The sequence below is a fragment of the Letharia lupina genome (assembly GCF_014066315.1).
Source record: "Letharia lupina isolate WasteWater1 chromosome Unknown contig_14, whole genome shotgun sequence".
Classification (NCBI taxonomy): domain Eukaryota; kingdom Fungi; phylum Ascomycota; class Lecanoromycetes; order Lecanorales; family Parmeliaceae; genus Letharia; species Letharia lupina.
Window position 1 is genome coordinate 1,474,689 of NW_023502983.1, and position 17,184 is coordinate 1,491,872.

Here is a 17,184-nt window from a genome sequence, read left to right on the forward strand (position 1 = left end):
GGCTATGTATTCAAACGTGCTTTGGGGAGCGAATGTCATGGAAAACGAATAAGTTGGCTGGCGGGTCATGGGTACAGATTTCAGAGTTTGGCTCACTGCCTCCGATTACTGTGATTTCTCCACAGCAAAGATCGAGACGAGTCCTGTTGATGAGGACCTCGAGTCCTGGCTTCTTATCAACGGAGGCTATCTACATCCTTCTGTTGAGATTGCGTCTGGTGATGATGGCAATTCCGTTCGTGTTAAACAGGGCCACGTCCTTTTGTCAGGCAGTATGGTTGTCTCCTGCCCACACGAGTTGACTATATCGTGGCTGGGTGTCACTCAACATCATTTCCCACATGTCCATTCTACGTTTACACCACACATTGCCACTCGATTGTTCCTAATGAAACAGTGTTTGTTGAAAGAACAGTCCCCGTGGTGGCCGTACCTCAACAGTCTGCCTCGATCATTCAGCACTCCTTTGTGGTACGATGACAACGACCTGATATGGCTTCGAGGAACCAACCTGGGAAAGGCAAAGGAATTAAGGGAAGAGGCTTGGCGGCAAGAATACGAAAGTGCAATGCAGTCACTGTTTGCCAATGGGTCCGATTCTGAGCAGAAGCGTCTGTGGACTTGGTCCGTGATTAATGGTCTTTGCGTCTTGTTCATGATTACAATACTAATTTGAGAAGGGAGCTCTATCTATGGGCGGCCACCGTGATGACTACGCGAAGCTTTTCTGGGCCAGCGTCGTTCAATCGAAACGAAGGCGAGTTCGTTGTTGCTGGTGACAGCGTTGGTAGATGTCCGGTCCTCATCCCAGGCTTAGACCTTTTGAATCATAACCCATCTGCCAAAGTCTCCTGGATCTGGGATGCAAATGTCTGCGCGCTCAGGGTAGACGAGTCAACGTCTGGTGGATGTCAAGTGTGGAACAATTATGATCCCAAAAGTAACGAAGAACGTGGGTTCCGGTTGGCCCTTTCGCCGTCTTGAGACCCTGCTGACGGACAATGTTATAGTCATAATGGGATATGGCTTTAGTCTTCCTAAGAATACCTCTGATCATTACAGCCTTGGCTTTTCGCCAGCAATTGCAGCTTATATTAAAGCTACAAAGGCTCGCCGATTGGCCCGCAAGCCAACCTCGGACGCAGTGCAGAGTCAGAGCACAATGGAATTTGATAAAATTCAACCAAAGCTGGTTAGCGAGCCAGTCAGGAGTGGAAGCCAGGTCCTAGAATTATTAGAAGACTTCAATCTGGAGGAAATTCTAGAACAAAACATCCACTGGGTACGACTCCTCGATAATGGAAACTACGAATTCTCGCCACAATTCTTAGAATACTTCTCGATTGCGGTCGAGAATTCTCGGGAAGCACACATGGCTGATGATGACTGCTCAGCGTCTAACACGCATCTTTCGGATCGTGACTTCTCGCGAAATAAGCTCCATGTGATTTGTGCCGTCATCATGATACTGCAGAAAGGGCAAAGAGCAATACGAGAACATGAAAAGGACTTGCCTGAAATTCCGCAGAACAACAAACAAGTGGATGCGGCAAGATACCGCGACAGTCAGCTCAGAATCCTTGATAGTGTCGTGGACTCCATGGGTAAGTTCTTGAAGTCAGTCGCTACTCCAAACTCGTCCGAGGCCAGTGACCCTAGAGTAATACGACTGGAGCACATCCTCACGAACTCGCCAAAGAGCTTGTTGAAAGACTTACGTGGCGTGTTGAATGCAGGCATCAGGACTCGTGACCCCACAAAGATTCGAGAACGTGGAGGCGTCGATTTTGCGTTCACTATCTGGCTATGCGGGTTGTGGATTTATTCTCGATCTGACCCAAGGGGAGAAGACGAAATCGACCCGAAGTACCTTCGATGGCTTCACTTCTTGAAACAAAATTATGCTGAGCCATCAGAGGAATCTGTTAACCACCAAAGACCTGAAAACACTGTCCTTGAGGAGAGACCTGAGTGGTTTGACCCCGTCCGTAGTGCAAACGGCGATGCTGAATTGGATTCTGCCTTCATCGCCAGGTCATACCTCGACGCGGTGCAGGCAGCTACAGAGAAACGCCCTCAGTCGGTATATAATGATGGCCAGATCACGGTTAGGCGTCTTGAGTGGTGTCTCAACATCATCAAGAATGAAGGCGTGTGGTGTCCAAATCTGGACCCGGGAGAAGACGAGGAAGATGATGACTGGGTCTTGTTCCTCGAGTATGGAGATTCCTGAGGTTTTGACAGACGACTACCCACCTAGACTTAATTGATCAGAGTAGGGGTTGTATGGAATACTATGTAGATCCACTGTGACAGTGTGCCATTGTGTTGCACCAATACTGCAAGCGTGGTTAGGACAAACTGCAATGATCTGTCTTTCCCATCCCCATTTGACATAAACAGTAATCGTTTCCACCCCCATTTGCACGTTACCCCCATTTGCACGCTCTTAAATCCGATAAATCCGACATAGATAGCTACCACTACCATGGCTACCACTACCACTCATTCAAATGGCCTACTACTATAGTCTACCATAATGGCCAATGCTACGGTACCATAGTCGCCGCCTATAAGCCTGGCATAGTAGGTGTCACCTCGGACCAGCTATTTTTGAAGACACGAAGAGAGGTAGAAGTCCTGTCAAGAAAAAGGCTACTGCACCTCCCATATCAGGCCTACTAATGCCACTAAATCTCGCTCCACCACAGCAATAACAGCGAGATAGACGAGGAGCTGCTCCGCCACAGTGGCGGGCTCTACCGGCTTCATCGGAGGCTTCATCAGAGGCTTTACCGCAGTAAGGTGGAAAAGATGAAAGAGGTGGAAGAGGTGGAAGAGGTGGAAGAGGTGGAAGAGGTGAAAGAGGTAGAAAAGATAGAAAAGATGAAAGCGATGAAAGAGGTAAGAAGGTAGTAGAAGAGGAGGTAGTAGAAGAAGAGGTAGAAGAGGTAGAAGAAGAGGTAGTGACGGTTTTTTTAAGATATGGTAGACCGATAAGGCCTAAAAAACTGTGATTTAGGTTCTCCGATCTTAAATCTGAATAGAAATAAAAGACCATCATTATTATGCTAGTTTGCCATATAAATTTGGTGAAAGGTAGGCATTTTGGTGTTGCGTCGGATTTATCGGTATTAAGAGCGTGCAAATGGGGGTAACGTGTAAATGGGGGTGGAAACGATTAGTTTTAGGGCTAGGGCTAGTGCATTCGTGTTGATGGTCGATAATCGAGATTGACATTCTTGAGCAGCCATTGAAAAGATCACAGCATGGGCTCCTACTACGACATCGACGCCATCCTCACCGATGCCCAAAAAGTCCCTTGCACCTTCGACCTCGACATCCCCGGCCTAGGCTACCTTGACGAAAACGCAGGTGGAGATGTACTACCACCCCCGTTCGCCAGAACCTTCCATTCTCCCCCTTCCAGCTCTCCATTCAACTCCAAAAGCATAGCTATCTAACCACTCTAACACTCCACTCCCAGATCAAAGCCGGCACCCGCGTCTCCCTTCCCCTCTGGCTCAGCACCCTGCTCGCGGTCCAACGTCTCGGCCCCTCTTCTCAACAATTATGTACGCTCGATTTGCCGGCTTCTATATCGCCAAGGGTGTTGGCCGCGTTGAAAGCGGGACCGAAGACTGTGGATCTGAGGCAACTGGCGAGCCATTATTATGAGCTGGCGGCTAGGGTGCTGGAACTGTTTGAGGAGGAGGAGATTGTGGATGTGTTGGGTGAGGTACGTGCATTGACTCCGTGACCCACCAGGGCGGGGGGGAGTTTGAGTGGGAGGCTACGAGTGCGGGTATTATGTTAGCGAATATTGTTTGGGGCTGACTTGCCGCGGTGGGATACAGACATTCAAGGAAAGAGCAGCTGAGATTGCAGACCATGCTCATAATCCGCGAGGAGCATTGGGGGAAGCACAGGATTTCTTGAGGGGACTGGATGAGATGGAGAGACAGTGTAGGTGCTTGGGCTACCTAGAATAAAAATTATGGTGCTGACTGAGCTGTAGTGTTCCGATCTGCTCATGGTAGTTCCAATGCTATGCGCGAGTGGATGGGGGAGACAAAGAAGAAACGCTGAGCTCGAGGAGGCCTGGGGCTACTGGGAAAGCTTCTCGCCCTCTCTAAGACCTGCCCCAAGGAATTGGACACAGGAAGCTTGCTGTAGTGATGTACCGCGTGGTCAACTGCATCGACATGGAACTCGATTCTAGGCACAAAACCCACGTAGGGAGCAGCCATCGCAGTGAGCAGTGCTACTAAATTCTTGCATCGAGGTAAAAGACCTTCTCAGAGGTCTCAATTCTTCAGTTTAACCATTCATGATTACAAGCAGGTACCGAATCCCATCATCCGTATTCGCCAGACGCCTCGCTCCAATACGGCGTCACCTAATCACCGCCAGACTCAAAACCATCATTACTTGTTGAAGCCACCATTCACACCACCAACCCAGTGCGTCGAAACTCCATATCTCACCACGTCCAAGCCCGCTGGCGTACCATAGTAAAGCTCTTCGCGGAAAACTTTGCCCGTGTTGCTGGGCCATCGAGCAGGAACTTGTACCGATCATCTGCGCTATCACCAGGCATCCTGCCCTTTCTCTTTCCCTTCACCGTGTCGATGCTCTCCGTCTTCCAAGCTCCCAGCTCAGGAAACGAAAACAGCGCGTCGCTCTTGTCGACGTTGACCCCTCGTGGCACGCGGGGACGCATGGATCCTGGCGATGTCGAAAGCAGAGAGTTGGTAGCGAGGTCGTAAGGTACCTCGTAGGTTCTGGAGCAGCCGATGCCGTGTGGGTTGTTGATGAATCGATGATCGTCATCCCGCGCATATTCAATATGCTCTTCTTCCGGCTTTGTATCCAATCCCAAGCCAACGACCATGATTGTTGCTTCCTCCAACGCCGTGCTTTCTTTGCTGTCCCGGCTCGAGCTTTCCGAGCTTGCTTGGCTTGACTTCTGCTTCTTGGTCACCCGGTACTCCCTGTACCTCCTCCACAATCTCTTCAGATCGGTCGGTCCCGCCATTGCGCGGACTTCGAAAACTTCCAATCCCCCACAGACGCAATCAGTCTGCTGTCGCTTCGTCGCTGCTCAAGAACGGAAAATGGTTCGGAGTTGGGGACACAGTCAAGGATCAATGCTATGAGGTGGTGCGTATTCGCAGCAACAAGTGCAGGTAGGTAGATAGGCGTCGAAAGGTTGATATACGGATGTTCTCCCAGCCTCAAGGTGCCCTGGTGGCCGAGTACCAGCAACAGCAAGATGGATCCACAACACACACAGTTAAAGACCAGATTTCCTTCCTTCCTTCCTCCCTTCCCTCTTTCACTGCACGAATATAACGCACTTTATTCCCCCCCCCCTTGGCACCGCAACTCGTACCGAAGGGCCGGGCGCCCCCATTGAAATAATCGCAAAAGCTACCGCTCCGGGCTCCGTCCAGCCTCAAAGCTTCTCAATCAAAGTCGCACTTTTTTTCTGCTTCCCTCTTTTCCCTTCTCCCTTCCTTCATCGTGACCCACGGCGTCTCAAACTCTCGCACTGGGTTCGGAGGGGAGGGGGATATGCTATCTTTTTTTTCTTCTCTTTCTTTCTTTCTTTCTCGGTCGAAAGGGGGTGGGTCGTGTGATGGAAAAGATGTGCTTGCTGGTGAGGGGGAGATGTGCTTGCTTTTGGGGGTTGTGATTCAATGCCCTTTTTTTTATTCCCCTTGTGTGCTTGTTTGTTTGTTTGTTTGCTTGCTTGCTTGTTGTAATGGCTGCAGAGCGAGCTACGGTGCAGTCTGAGCGAGTGGATGACGCGAGCTGCTGCTGCTGCTGCTGTTTTGTGCGTGGTTGAGAGAGAGAGAGAGAGAGAGAGAGAGGTATGAGCTCCCTTGCTGCGCGAGTGCTGTGGAAGATCCGTAGCTGGTGGTATGGCACACGAGGTGGTGCGTTCTTTGCTAGCTGTAGGGGAAGGCGGGGATAATTTTCCTGGTTTTGGGGGAAAATGTTTTGCTTTCGTTAAATACTCACAAACTGCTCGAGAAAGGAAGGGTATCTGCCGGAAAATCCATCCCGATGCTCACGGCTCCCATGAAGATGTCCACCCCGTAGGCCGCAATGCCCTTCACAATACCCCATATCCAGACATCAAAACTCCCAAGAAGATGTCCACCCTGTAGGCCGCAATGCCCATATCCAAACATCAAACTCCTGAGAAAAATGTCCACCCTGTAGGCCACAATGCCCATATCCAAACATCAAAACTCCCAAGAAAACATCCACCCCGTAGGCCGCAACGCCCATCCCGATGCCCCAAAAACTCCCCCCATCCATCCCCCCTCCTTACTCCTGCACCAACGCCCGTCCGGCGACATAACTCCACACCTCCTCGTACACCCTCGCCTCCCCCGCCCCCGCCCATTTCCTCCAGTGCTGCGCGATCTCAGTCAAGTATCTCCCGTGGTATGGCGCAGTGGCGCGGCCGGCGACCAAGTCGGAGAGCGCCTGGGCGGATGCGATGCCCGATTTGCCCATGGTGCGGGCCGTGCGGTGCCAGCTGGGTGCGCGTGCGTTAGTACGGGTTTTGGATCCGGGGAAGACGTTGGCGGGAGGAAGGTGTGGGGGGGGCGGGTGAAGAGGGTTACGAACCTGCCCGTTTCGATCAGGTCGACCTTCCATTTTCGCTTCATGTCGGCCAGTAGGAGCGTCAGGTTGCTCAGGTAGCGCGACTCCTCCGCGGCTAGGGCCAGCAGCATGCAGCCGGTCGCTTCGTACATGTCTCGGTGCTGGATCGGCGTGGTTGCCGCATCGTCGCCGGCCGGGTCCCGGCGGCAGGTGTTGAGGAGGAAGAGGGTCGTTGCTTGCAAGACGGCTTCTCCGAGGGGTCCGGTCGATATGCGCGTCGTCTCGGCTTGGTGGATTGCCACCTCCGCGCGGCATGTTTGCGGGAGCAGAAGGAGGTAGGCTGCGTCGTGGATGGCGGTTAGATGGCTGATGAAATCCGAGATTGTCGTGGGGTAGGCCATGTCGGAGAAGAGTGAGCGAGCGAGATGGAGGGGTGTGCTGCCGTTGGTGGTGGTAGTGGTGGTGGCGCAACCTGGCTCCGAGAAGTTCATGTTTGCGATGTGAGGACGGTCCGTGGTATGTTCTTGCGGTAGGAGTCCGGGAACTTGTGGTGGCTGTAGCGGTGAAGAACCGTCAAGTATGGTTATTACCGCGCTATTGTGTGCAATGGTAGATGTTGAATAGCCCGTAAAGATGTTTGTCTGTTTGTGGCAGTGGGACTGTAAGAGGTTCTCTGAAATTGGTTCTTGGTGGTAAGGAGAGGTTCTGAAGAAGAGAGAGCTCAGGAAATCTGAGGGTACGTATATATATAGATACGGGAGTCTTCGGCTTGAAATTTTGCTCACAGAATGAGAGAGAAATCTTGGCGGAAAGGAGAACTTGATTGGAGAAGATTTGGCGACATTCGAGAGAATTGGTGGCGACTACGACCAATCCCCCACTCTCGTAGATACTAAGTAGGGTGCAAACGCTTCACCGACTTACTCGAACCGCTTCTCGGCTGTCTTCCAGTTGATGACGTCCCAGATAGCGCCGAAGTACTCGGCTTTGCGATTCTGGTATTGCAGACTGTACGACCAATTAGCAGTCTTTCCTTATGAAACCCCCCACTGCACCAGCGGCTAAGAATAAGGAGAAATAACACATACTAATACGCATGCTCCCACGCATCAATGCCCAGAACCGGCTTGAACTGCCCAACCACTGGGTCTTGGTTTGCATACGTCCTCACCTGCAGCGCTCCCGTCTCAGTATCCTTGACCAACCAAGCCCACCCACTGCCCTGAATGCCTGCCAATTTCGTATTCATAATCTTCTTCAAGTTGTCCAAACTCCCATACGCCTGATCAATCGCATTTCCCAGCTTACCACTTGGTGGCTCACCACCGCCGGAGGACTTAGGGGCCAGGTTCTCCCAGAAGAGCGAGTGGTTGATGTGCCCACCACCGTGGAAGTTGATGAGGGGTTGCAGAGCGATTTGTGCTGCAGGGTCGGAGGAAGAGGTGGCGGAGGCGAGTTGCTCGGTGAAATTGTTATAGGAGTTTACGTAGGTTTGGTGGTGTTTGCTATGGTGAAGCTCCATGATTTGGCCGGAGATGGAGGGCTCGAGAGCGCCATAGTCATCTATCGTGAGGTTAGGTGCCGGATAGAAAGCTTGAAGGGTGGTTTGAAAGAAGTAGCGCACATGGTAGATCTGGGAGGGTGGCTTTGCCGCGGGAGAAGGAGGGTATGGTTGCTGGGCGGGCAATCTTGGAGATGGTGGTGAAGTTGCGGAGGCCGCTCCGGACGGTGGATTGGCGGAGGAGGGTGGTAGACATGTTAAGCTGATGATGTGTGTACTGTTGAGGCTACGGCGTAGGTATTTGCAGATCAATTGAACTATAGTAAATGTTGTAAATGTTGGCAGGAAAAGAAAGTGTGTGTTGGGGACATCAGGGAGCTCTGAGAGCTTGGAGTTCGACGTCATCCACGGATTGTTAGCCGCAAATTCCCTTCGGCAATGCCATTTTGGCGACGACGAGGCATCATTTGACGTTCACAATACTCTACTTGCTAACAAGAGCAAGAGCAATAGGAGTGGTAGGAGTAGTTTGTGAAATGACAAGCTATGTATAAGCATACTTGGGTATCATCCATGCCGATGCACTCACGCCTGTAATGCATGCTTCAATTAGAAACCTGTGTACCGAGTACGCCAATCGCTAAATGCTCCCCAAAATGACCATGCTCACTTCTTCCCCTTCCCACCAACCTTCTTCTTTCCTTTGCCCTTCACCTCCTCCCCAACCCCCGGCAAACTGACGGTGCCCTCCCTAACATCTTCCTCGTCGACACCGACAGTCTTCAGCTTCTCCATCCCACTGATGAAGAAGCCCAGGTCCCTGTTCTGCTCTTCGAGCTCCGCTTTCTCTCTCTTTACTGCCTCCAGCTGATTACCTAGGTGGGTGATGCGTGTCATGAGAGATTCATTCATAGCTTTTTCATCCCGCCACTCCTTCTCCAGCTTGCGAGCCATGGCTTCAAATTTCTCTGCCTTTCTCGTTGCTCGATCACGGTCTTTCTCAAGTGCTGGTATCGTCTCGTCAGCAAGGGTGTCGTGTGATGCTTGTAATGTAGCGAGTTGTACTGCGTTCTTGACAGATGCTTCTGTAGCTCTCTCGGCGGACTGGGCGGCTTGGGATGCCTTGTCGGCTGCACGCTCGAGAATTTCCTCAAAGTACAAGCGTTGGCTGTCAAGCTGGCTTGTTAGTAGATGTGTATACTCTAAACCAATGCTGTCCATTTTCTCTCGAGGTACGTAGTCGTCGAAATCATCGTCGTGCGGCTGTGGTGTCTGTGTGGAAGACGGTGTGAGCTCCACGAATTTCCCATCTGTTTTATTCTGGACGATACGATGAACGTAGCCATCGGTGGCATAATCCCACACCCGTTGGGTCGTCATGTCCATGGCAAAACAATGCTGTGATTGCTCATAATGGCTGAAGGCGTGAGCAGCATCGTATCTCCCGCAGCCTACATTGCCGCAGATGAGGCAGATCCACAGGTTAGCATCCGAGCGGCAGATACTGCATTCGTTGAGGCTGACATCTTCTCCCGAGCTCGTGCTGTTGTATATCCTTTTTCCGAGACCGAGATCGTCTTGGGTGTAGCGGCATACGGGACAGCCTGATCCACGCCACTTTTGAAGACAAGAGCAGTGGAAGACATGCTGACAGAGAATTGTGAGGAGACCTGTGGATTCGTCCATGCGTTCGAGGCAGACAGGGCAGGTGGGTAATTCGACCAAAGACGGAGTGGGTGGGGCGTGGGGTTTGGAGGATCGTGAGGTTGATGAGATGGGAGCTGTTTGAAGGGTCGAAGATGTGGAGGTAGAAGGTAGTTGCTTCGTGACGGATGGTGTAAAAGGGTCATTGGTCATGTCTGGGAAGGAGGCTTCTTGACCTGGTGTCTCGTGTGTCCGGAATTCGATAGACTTGACGAAGACTACGTGGCAATTCTCAGGCTTCATACTATCAGCTCTAGCAAGCGATATCCACAAAAAAAGCCTACCTCCATGCCATCAAAAGCCTTGCCATTCCATTCTCTCCTCCACTCTCTAGCCTTCTTACCATTCCTGAACTTCATAAGTACCATGTACCTATTCCCCCTTTCCGTCCTAATCATTCGAAAATGGCTGACGACATCCCTCGTCTTTTCCCCAACGAAGCCTAAGAAGTCTGATGGCGTGAGGTATGAGGGTACAGCAAGTATGCAGAGCGTGGTGCAGTCCTCGTCTCGAAAGGCTGGCTGTTCATTATTCTCTTTCCTGGATAGGCTTTTCCCAGGCTTTGAGTGCTTGGGGGTTGTAGGCTCATCGTAGAGACCAGGTGTTTCTTCAGAGTCTCGGTATAAGCGTACTACACCACATCCCAGCTCCTCTTGATCAGGATCACAAGGCTCGTATCTACCCTTTGTAGCTAGACCACCGGGACCGGCGCTGATACCGTTCGTGATCTTTGTGCTCGTATTTTCACTAGGTTCGTGCTTGTCTGAGTTTGCCAGAGATGCCATGGTGATATCTTGAATTGATATTCTGTCGTACCTCCAATCCCGAGATACTGGGTGTAAGGCTGTTGGCTCCTGCTTCTCACTGCCACTGCTATGATTACTTGTAACCGTAGGCTGTCCTCCTTCAGCATCTGAATTTGATATGACCGCTTTCGCTGCAAAGTGTCCGTAATTACGCTGCTCTTGTTTCCAAGGGGCTGGTTGGGCACGACTTGTCAATAGGGACGCCGGGGCGTCAAGGTCGAAGGCGATATAGAAGAAGAACGAAGGCATTGGCATTCTGCTTCTGTAGTATCATCTTCGTCACCTTTCTGCAAATGCTTCCTTTATTCTAAGAGTGACGGGTATTAAGGATGATTATGGAAAGCGAGCATGTCACGTTGGCAAGTGCTTGCTAAACGACAAACAGACGCTTTTTGCGAGGTCCATATGCTATGATAGATACGCTGTACTACAGCTTACATTTCACAATCACACCATAGAGACAGAGAAAAGGTTTGTAGCCCCAGAAGTATTTGATACTAATCTGAGCTACATAATGCTACTGCCACGAGAGCAATCACCATCGACATGATCTTCATAAGATGAACCTGCAAAAACTCCCGCTAATGAACATCATGACAACTCAAAGCAAACCCAGTCCTCGAAAATAGACAGCTCACACCTATTGTCCACCGCGAAGTCTCAGAACCAAATGCAGGGTGCTCTCCTTCTGGATGTTGTAGTCTGACAAAGTACGGCCATCCTCCAATTGCTTACCAGCAAAGATCAAGCGTTGCTGGTCCGGTGGAATACCCTCCTTGTCTTGGATCTTCGCTTTGACATTGTCAATGGTATCTGATGACTCAACTTCCAATGTGATGGTCTTCCCAGTCAGAGTCTTGACGAAGATCTGCATCCCACCTCGTAACCGCAGGACCAAGTGTAGTGTAGACTCTTTCTGGATGTTGTAGTCTGATAGGGTACGGCCATCCTCGAGCTGCTTGCCGGCAAAGATCAATCGCTGCTGGTCCGGTGGGATACCCTCTTTATCCTGGATCTTGGCTTTAACGTTATCGATGGTGTCTGAGGACTCAACTTCGAGTGTGATAGTCTTGCCGGTGAGAGTCTTGACGAAGATTTGCATACCACCGCGGAGACGGAGGACGAGATGGAGAGTAGATTCTTTTTGGATGTTGTAGTCAGATAGAGTGCGACCATCTTCGAGCTGCTTGCCGGCGAAGATTAGACGCTGCTGGTCCGGTGGGATACCCTCCTTGTCCTGGATCTTGGCCTTTACATTGTCGATGGTGTCCGAGGACTCGACCTCCAAAGTGATGGTCTTACCGGTGAGAGTCTTGACGACTGTAAATGTGTTAGCGTTGGAATGGATCAAGTAGAGCAGTGATGACCCACAAATTTGCATGCCTCCACGCAGACGGAGAACCAAGTGGAGGGTTGACTCCTTCTGAATGTTGTAGTCGGAAAGAGTGCGGCCGTCCTCCAATTGCTTTCCAGCGAAGATGAGACGCTGTTGGTCCGGAGGAATGCCTTCCTTGTCTTGAATCTTTGCCTTTACGTTATCGATAGTATCGCTAGACTCGACCTCGAGGGTGATGGTCTTGCCGGTGACTGAAAGCTGTGTTAGTAGATAAAAGTAAAGCGATGAGGCAGCAGCTTCAATGTGGGGTCAACTTACGAGTCTTGACGAAGATTTGCATGTTGATAGATGCTGAAGTATGTAGTTGAAGTCTGGTTGATGGTAGATGAGTTTTGGAGTGAGTGTGAGCGGTGATTGTACGTGAATCCGATGGATGTTGTGAAGAAAGGTAGATGTAAGTAGTAAGAAAGGAAGTATGGCGGAAGAAGCGGTTTTGTAGTTGAGGCGGATGACACAGCCTTGGCGCTAGCGGAAGTGTCAAAGCTCGAGGCGGCTGGAAGTGGCGAGAATCTTCCATGCAAGTTTTTCATTCCCAACTTCACTTGACCATTGTTCTCGGAAATCCACCTTGATCTAAGTCGATAACAACCCTGATTGATCGATGATACTGTTGATTTGGCTGCCTTGGTATGCGGTTGGTCAGGTCCTCGCTTTCGTATGTCTTGCCAGCTACGACACTCACTGTTTCTCTCACTCTACGGCTAGGTAGACAGGTGCTTTCAGGAACGATAGATTTGCCTAAAAGTACACTGGCGCTCCTTGTTCTGCAAGAAGTCTCCAGTATGTGCTTGGCTAGGACTGGGCCCCCGCGGCCTAAAGCCACGGGGCTCTGGGAAGAAAGCTGCTACTCAAAAGGAAACCGGGCGTAAATGCGGATAGCTTCCATATTTACCATGACTCCATGATCATAAAGCGTCTAGATCGCTGTAGATGTCGTGAGATGGTGGTACATCCGTTCTGCATATATTGCAACATCATCATCACTGACAGAAATATTCCATCTGCATGCAAAATCGTAAAGGAAAACTCCTTGTCATTGCATTTCCGTCGTGACACCGTAGTATATCATCGTAATAAGGTGTTGCCTAGCAGGCAGAAGCACGGATGACAAGTTTCGAAGTGAATTTACCACACAAAGAGTCAAAGTCATCGCGGTCAAAAGTCGTATCACATCGAGATCGTAAATAACTGTCTAGATGGATTGTCAGCAATTCCACAATGCTAGCACTGAGCTAGGAGTACACACCATGACGCGTTACATGCTGGCGGACTTCCGTCAAGGCTTCGCATACGGCTTGGTTCGAGTTCAATAGATGGTGATGCTTTCGAGTTTCCCATTCTTGGAATGCCGGCAACTTCTGGGATATAGCGGAGAAGAGGCCAACAATGACCCCAACGGGTGTGGATTCCATGTCGTGGCAAAACTTGCTGACAACCTCCTTGTCCTGATTGGGGTCAGCGGTGTTGAAAAGAGTAGTGAAGGATGGGATGAGCTTACAGGAATCCGGTAATGGCAATCAAATTGCATCTCTTCCCACACGGAGAGCAAGATCGCAGCCACCATAAAGATAGTGGGCCAGTGTCTGAGCCTTTCCTTTGTGTACACACTCGAGTACAGATGGGATAATTCTTCCAGAACTTCCTTTTGTAATTCTCGCCACATCGTCGCCATGGCATCCTTGATCTGGAAGTTGATCATGACTGGAGCAACAGTCTTGCCATAGAACTTGGAAGTGCCATCGGTGATTTTGCCAAGAAAGCCTTCTTCCTCTGGTATGCCCTCGACCATGGTCACATGCTGAGTGAGGTTGTAGGCAATCAGCAACTTCAAGCACTTCCGGATGACTGGAGTCCTCTCACGATACCAATACCGATAGGCTGTCTTGAGCATCTGGGTAAGGAATGGAGTGCCGTCGAAATACTCATCCACGAACTCCACAAAGCCGCCGTCGATGTGATTGTCGAGGTACTCTGACAAGATGGCCGCAGGAATCCCTTCTACGCCGGCAGAAAGCTTCGCAGTGTTCACGGAGTACTCGGAAGGAAAATCTGATACTGTCTCCACCCAGTCCAAACCAAAGCAACTTTCATCACGGACGAAAACTTCACGAGCACGGACTGGCAGCATGTGGCCGTAGCCATGGGTGATGAACAGAGTCCGCTCCTGCTCCGCAAAGCCTTTGATGTTGCAGATGGAGAATCCGAGACTGACATGACGCTCGTAGTCCGCCCTCCAATCCTTCATGAAGTAGGCGACCTCTTTTATATCGATTCGAGTGCAAGGAACTTGCCATAAGCGGGCGTGCGAGGGTTGGCATCCTTCGCAAGGCTCTCCAGTGTCACACTTGAGCATCGTCAGTCGCTGCGAATCTTCACGAGCTTGAGTGCACTTACTGTCTTCTTGAGGAACTTGCAGCGGATACAAGCTCCCAGCTTCCTGATCTCGCATGCCTGTTTCCTTTGCTCCGGTCGCAATGGACCTTTCCTCCGTCCTACACGCTTCTCTGTATCAACTTTAGGAGCCTGCGGCTGCCTCCGTATTGTTGGCTTTGTCGCTTTGCTATTCGAGTTCTTTTTGACTGCTTGACGCCTTCCCGGAGGAGAGACCCTTCCAGTCGAGGTTGGAGACCGCTGCGGAGACGAGGAGGTCTTAATTCTGATGGGCTTGACGTTTGACGACGTGACGATGGTCGATCGAGTGTGCTGTTCTTGCTCTTGCTTGATGGGTGGCGATCCCACCAGAAAGTCCGTATGATCGTGGTGAAACTCTATATCACTCAGACTCGCCGAGCGGTCGCTGGAGGGTGAACCGATTGCATGTTGCGGTAAATTGACATAGCTACCCCACGATTGGCGGGATTGCCGTTCCACGTCTGAGTAGGACGAGTCGGAGAATGTCCGCCCATGGAGTGTCTGTTCAGGGTTGAAGATGTTCCCAGTGTGCAAGTCTTGGTATGATCCGTCCAGAGTTTGATGGTGGTATTCTACCGAGTTCCAACCGTTATCGCTACTCGAAAGAGATCGAACCTCCAGAGACGCATCCGTGGGAGAGTTTGGTAGATTCTGATAGGGCAAGTTCATGTCTGGTAGGCCGTTCGACATGGGATAATTCATCAGATCGTTGGAGATATCTTGCCAATTAAACGGTATGCTGCCGTCCATCTGGCCTGCGATGGGAAGATAGGTACTCGAGTCATACTGCAGTTGAGGGACGTAATCCGTCGGTGATGTCTGGTAGGGCATTGCGTATGCCGCGTCGGCGCCAAACGGCTGAGGATAGGTGTCCAAAGGATAGGCAAATTGTGGGGCTTGAGACTGCTGGGGGAGCCGCCAGTCTGGTATATAGCTTTGAGATGGACTTATCGGCTGGTCGTACGTTTGCGTTAGACTTTGGAGTGGAGTCGTTGACCGCTTCATGATATTCGAGGGGTTGGTGTTGGCGCTTTGGTGATGCGGTGCGGACCGTGAGGCATTTGGGTCGGGCGGGATGGTGATGGGCCAGCTTACTCGCGGTGTGTAAGGGTATCGCAGGCCTCTTTGGTCGAAGTCGAAGCCAGCAAGGCCATCAGCAGACAGGTCGATGTCGACCATGGTGGGCAATCCTAGGGTCCACGGATGGAATTATTGAATATTTATTACTGTCATCTAATCAATAGGATTGTTTTGTCGAGGGAATAATCTCTGGAGCATCTGGAGAAGAAGGGCATCGTGGGCTGGTGTCTGAGCTAGGAGAAGAGGAGAAGGGCCCGGGGTGAAGGGTTTGGGCGAGAGTTGGTTTCTGTTCGTTCCAGTTTTTCCCTTCTTCTCCTCATTCAACAAATTCTCAAGTCATCCTTCATCATTTCACCATTATACCATGTTTCTCGCAGAAGGGAAAACAGGAAGAGCGGTGAAGCAATGCAGCAAAAAGATAGGGCGGGTTACGCCAAGAAAAGGTGGGGTAGCCGGTACTCGCATTGGCTGGAAGGTGCAAGGATCATCCCATGATCCTCCGCAATCGGCATTACGCTGTGCCGAGGACAATAAGTACTATATGCAGCTGGCTCGAAGGGAGACCACTCCGCTCCTCTACTTTCGCGCTTTCGCCTACCCTATACGGAGTAGAGGATAAGCAGTAATTCCAATCTCTTCCATACAATCTCTTTTCTTTTTGATTGCATGACACGAGCAACACTTGTGCTGGTGCGCTTTTGCACCATAGATAAACAACATGGCGACGGCAAGGGATTGAGCACGAACAGCACGTTCATAGACCCTAGTACCATCCGCATCTGTAGGAGACACGAGTACGGCAATTGGGAACATTCCTTGCGTCTCGAGCCGCTGAAACATCGGATCCGAAAGTATAGACGAACTTTAACCCAAGGGCTTGACGCACTACACCAGGGCTCAAAGGATTATAGACTGCACTGCAAGTGCTGACATGGTGACAGGGCTGGAAGGTAGCGTCCATTATACCCCATGTCGTTGGTGTGGATGGAAGCAGCCAAGAACGATAAATCCCCCCATAAGTCATTGGCATGGCTGAAAGGTGGCCCCCATCATAAATCACGGCCTTGGTGTGGAGCCAAGATCAAGAACGAACCGGAGACCTTATCATCTTCGTTGGCATGGTCGATAATAATAAAGAGACACTGCTTGTGTGAAGAGGGATATGGTGGCTCGTGACCAAACCAAACCCTACACAACAGTCTGAGAGTGAAAGAGTGATAGAGTTGGTCTTCAAGGCATTGGGCACAGTGATGATCATAGACATAAAGAAGTGTTTTGGATATGGATCAAGCTGCTGGTGCAATGATAATTTTCGTAAAATCCGCCCATGGTAGCTTATCCCTTGCTGTGGTAACTTGATAAGTCGTCTTTAGAGAAGTATAATGGTGTCACTCAGACACCTTCGCCACGAGCTGCATACCGGGGACAACCCTGGTTGTGCCAAATCTCAGTACCCGACCGAGATCCCAGCCATATTTTGCTTTGTCACCGAGCTGCATGTTGTTAGAAGAACAGGCTGCTTACACCGCGCCATGTGTTTTGACAGCGTTATCCATTCCCAAGCAAAATACAATCGTTTGTGGCAAGAATAATCGGGTGCTTCTATACCTCAGCCAATGCTAAATAAAATATCGTTAGCATAGTTTCAGGGTGGCTACGCTATA

The 17,184-nt window shown here is 50.6% G+C and overlaps 6 protein-coding genes across 6 annotated transcripts; 2 read left to right on the forward strand and 4 right to left on the reverse strand.

Annotated features, from left to right (window-relative positions):
- Positions 1–67: 67 nt before the first annotated feature.
- HO133_002381 (uncharacterized protein) lies at positions 68–2,233 on the forward strand (the record flags this gene model as incomplete). Its single annotated transcript, XM_037293307.1, has 4 exons — positions 68–343; positions 398–624; positions 681–952; positions 1,011–2,233. 4 exons carry the CDS (start codon positions 68–70, stop codon positions 2,231–2,233), a joined length of 1,998 nt encoding a protein of 665 aa, XP_037150960.1.
- A 1,036-nt stretch (positions 2,234–3,269) lies between these two features.
- On the forward strand, positions 3,270–4,089 carry HO133_002382 (uncharacterized protein; the record flags this gene model as incomplete). Its single annotated transcript, XM_037293308.1, has 4 exons — positions 3,270–3,383; positions 3,488–3,739; positions 3,858–3,966; positions 4,019–4,089. The coding sequence occupies 4 exons, from the start codon at positions 3,270–3,272 to the stop codon at positions 4,087–4,089; spliced, it is 546 nt and encodes a 181-aa protein (XP_037150961.1).
- Positions 4,090–4,483: 394 nt separating this feature from the next.
- HO133_002383 (uncharacterized protein) lies at positions 4,484–5,038 on the reverse strand (the record flags this gene model as incomplete). The annotated part of the gene is made up of 1 exon (XM_037293309.1): positions 4,484–5,038. One exon carries the CDS (start codon positions 5,036–5,038, stop codon positions 4,484–4,486), a length of 555 nt encoding a protein of 184 aa, XP_037150962.1.
- A 1,301-nt stretch (positions 5,039–6,339) lies between these two features.
- HO133_002384 (uncharacterized protein) lies at positions 6,340–7,112 on the reverse strand (the record flags this gene model as incomplete). Its single annotated transcript, XM_037293310.1, has 2 exons — positions 6,340–6,553; positions 6,646–7,112. The coding sequence occupies 2 exons, from the start codon at positions 7,110–7,112 to the stop codon at positions 6,340–6,342; spliced, it is 681 nt and encodes a 226-aa protein (XP_037150963.1).
- A 429-nt stretch (positions 7,113–7,541) lies between these two features.
- On the reverse strand, positions 7,542–8,378 carry HO133_002385 (uncharacterized protein; the record flags this gene model as incomplete). The annotated part of the gene is made up of 3 exons (XM_037293311.1): positions 7,542–7,629; positions 7,710–8,184; positions 8,246–8,378. 3 exons carry the CDS (start codon positions 8,376–8,378, stop codon positions 7,542–7,544), a joined length of 696 nt encoding a protein of 231 aa, XP_037150964.1.
- A 410-nt stretch (positions 8,379–8,788) lies between these two features.
- On the reverse strand, positions 8,789–10,881 carry HO133_002386 (uncharacterized protein; the record flags this gene model as incomplete). The annotated part of the gene is made up of 2 exons (XM_037293312.1): positions 8,789–10,063; positions 10,111–10,881. The coding sequence occupies 2 exons, from the start codon at positions 10,879–10,881 to the stop codon at positions 8,789–8,791; spliced, it is 2,046 nt and encodes a 681-aa protein (XP_037150965.1).
- Positions 10,882–17,184: the final 6,303 nt, after the last annotated feature.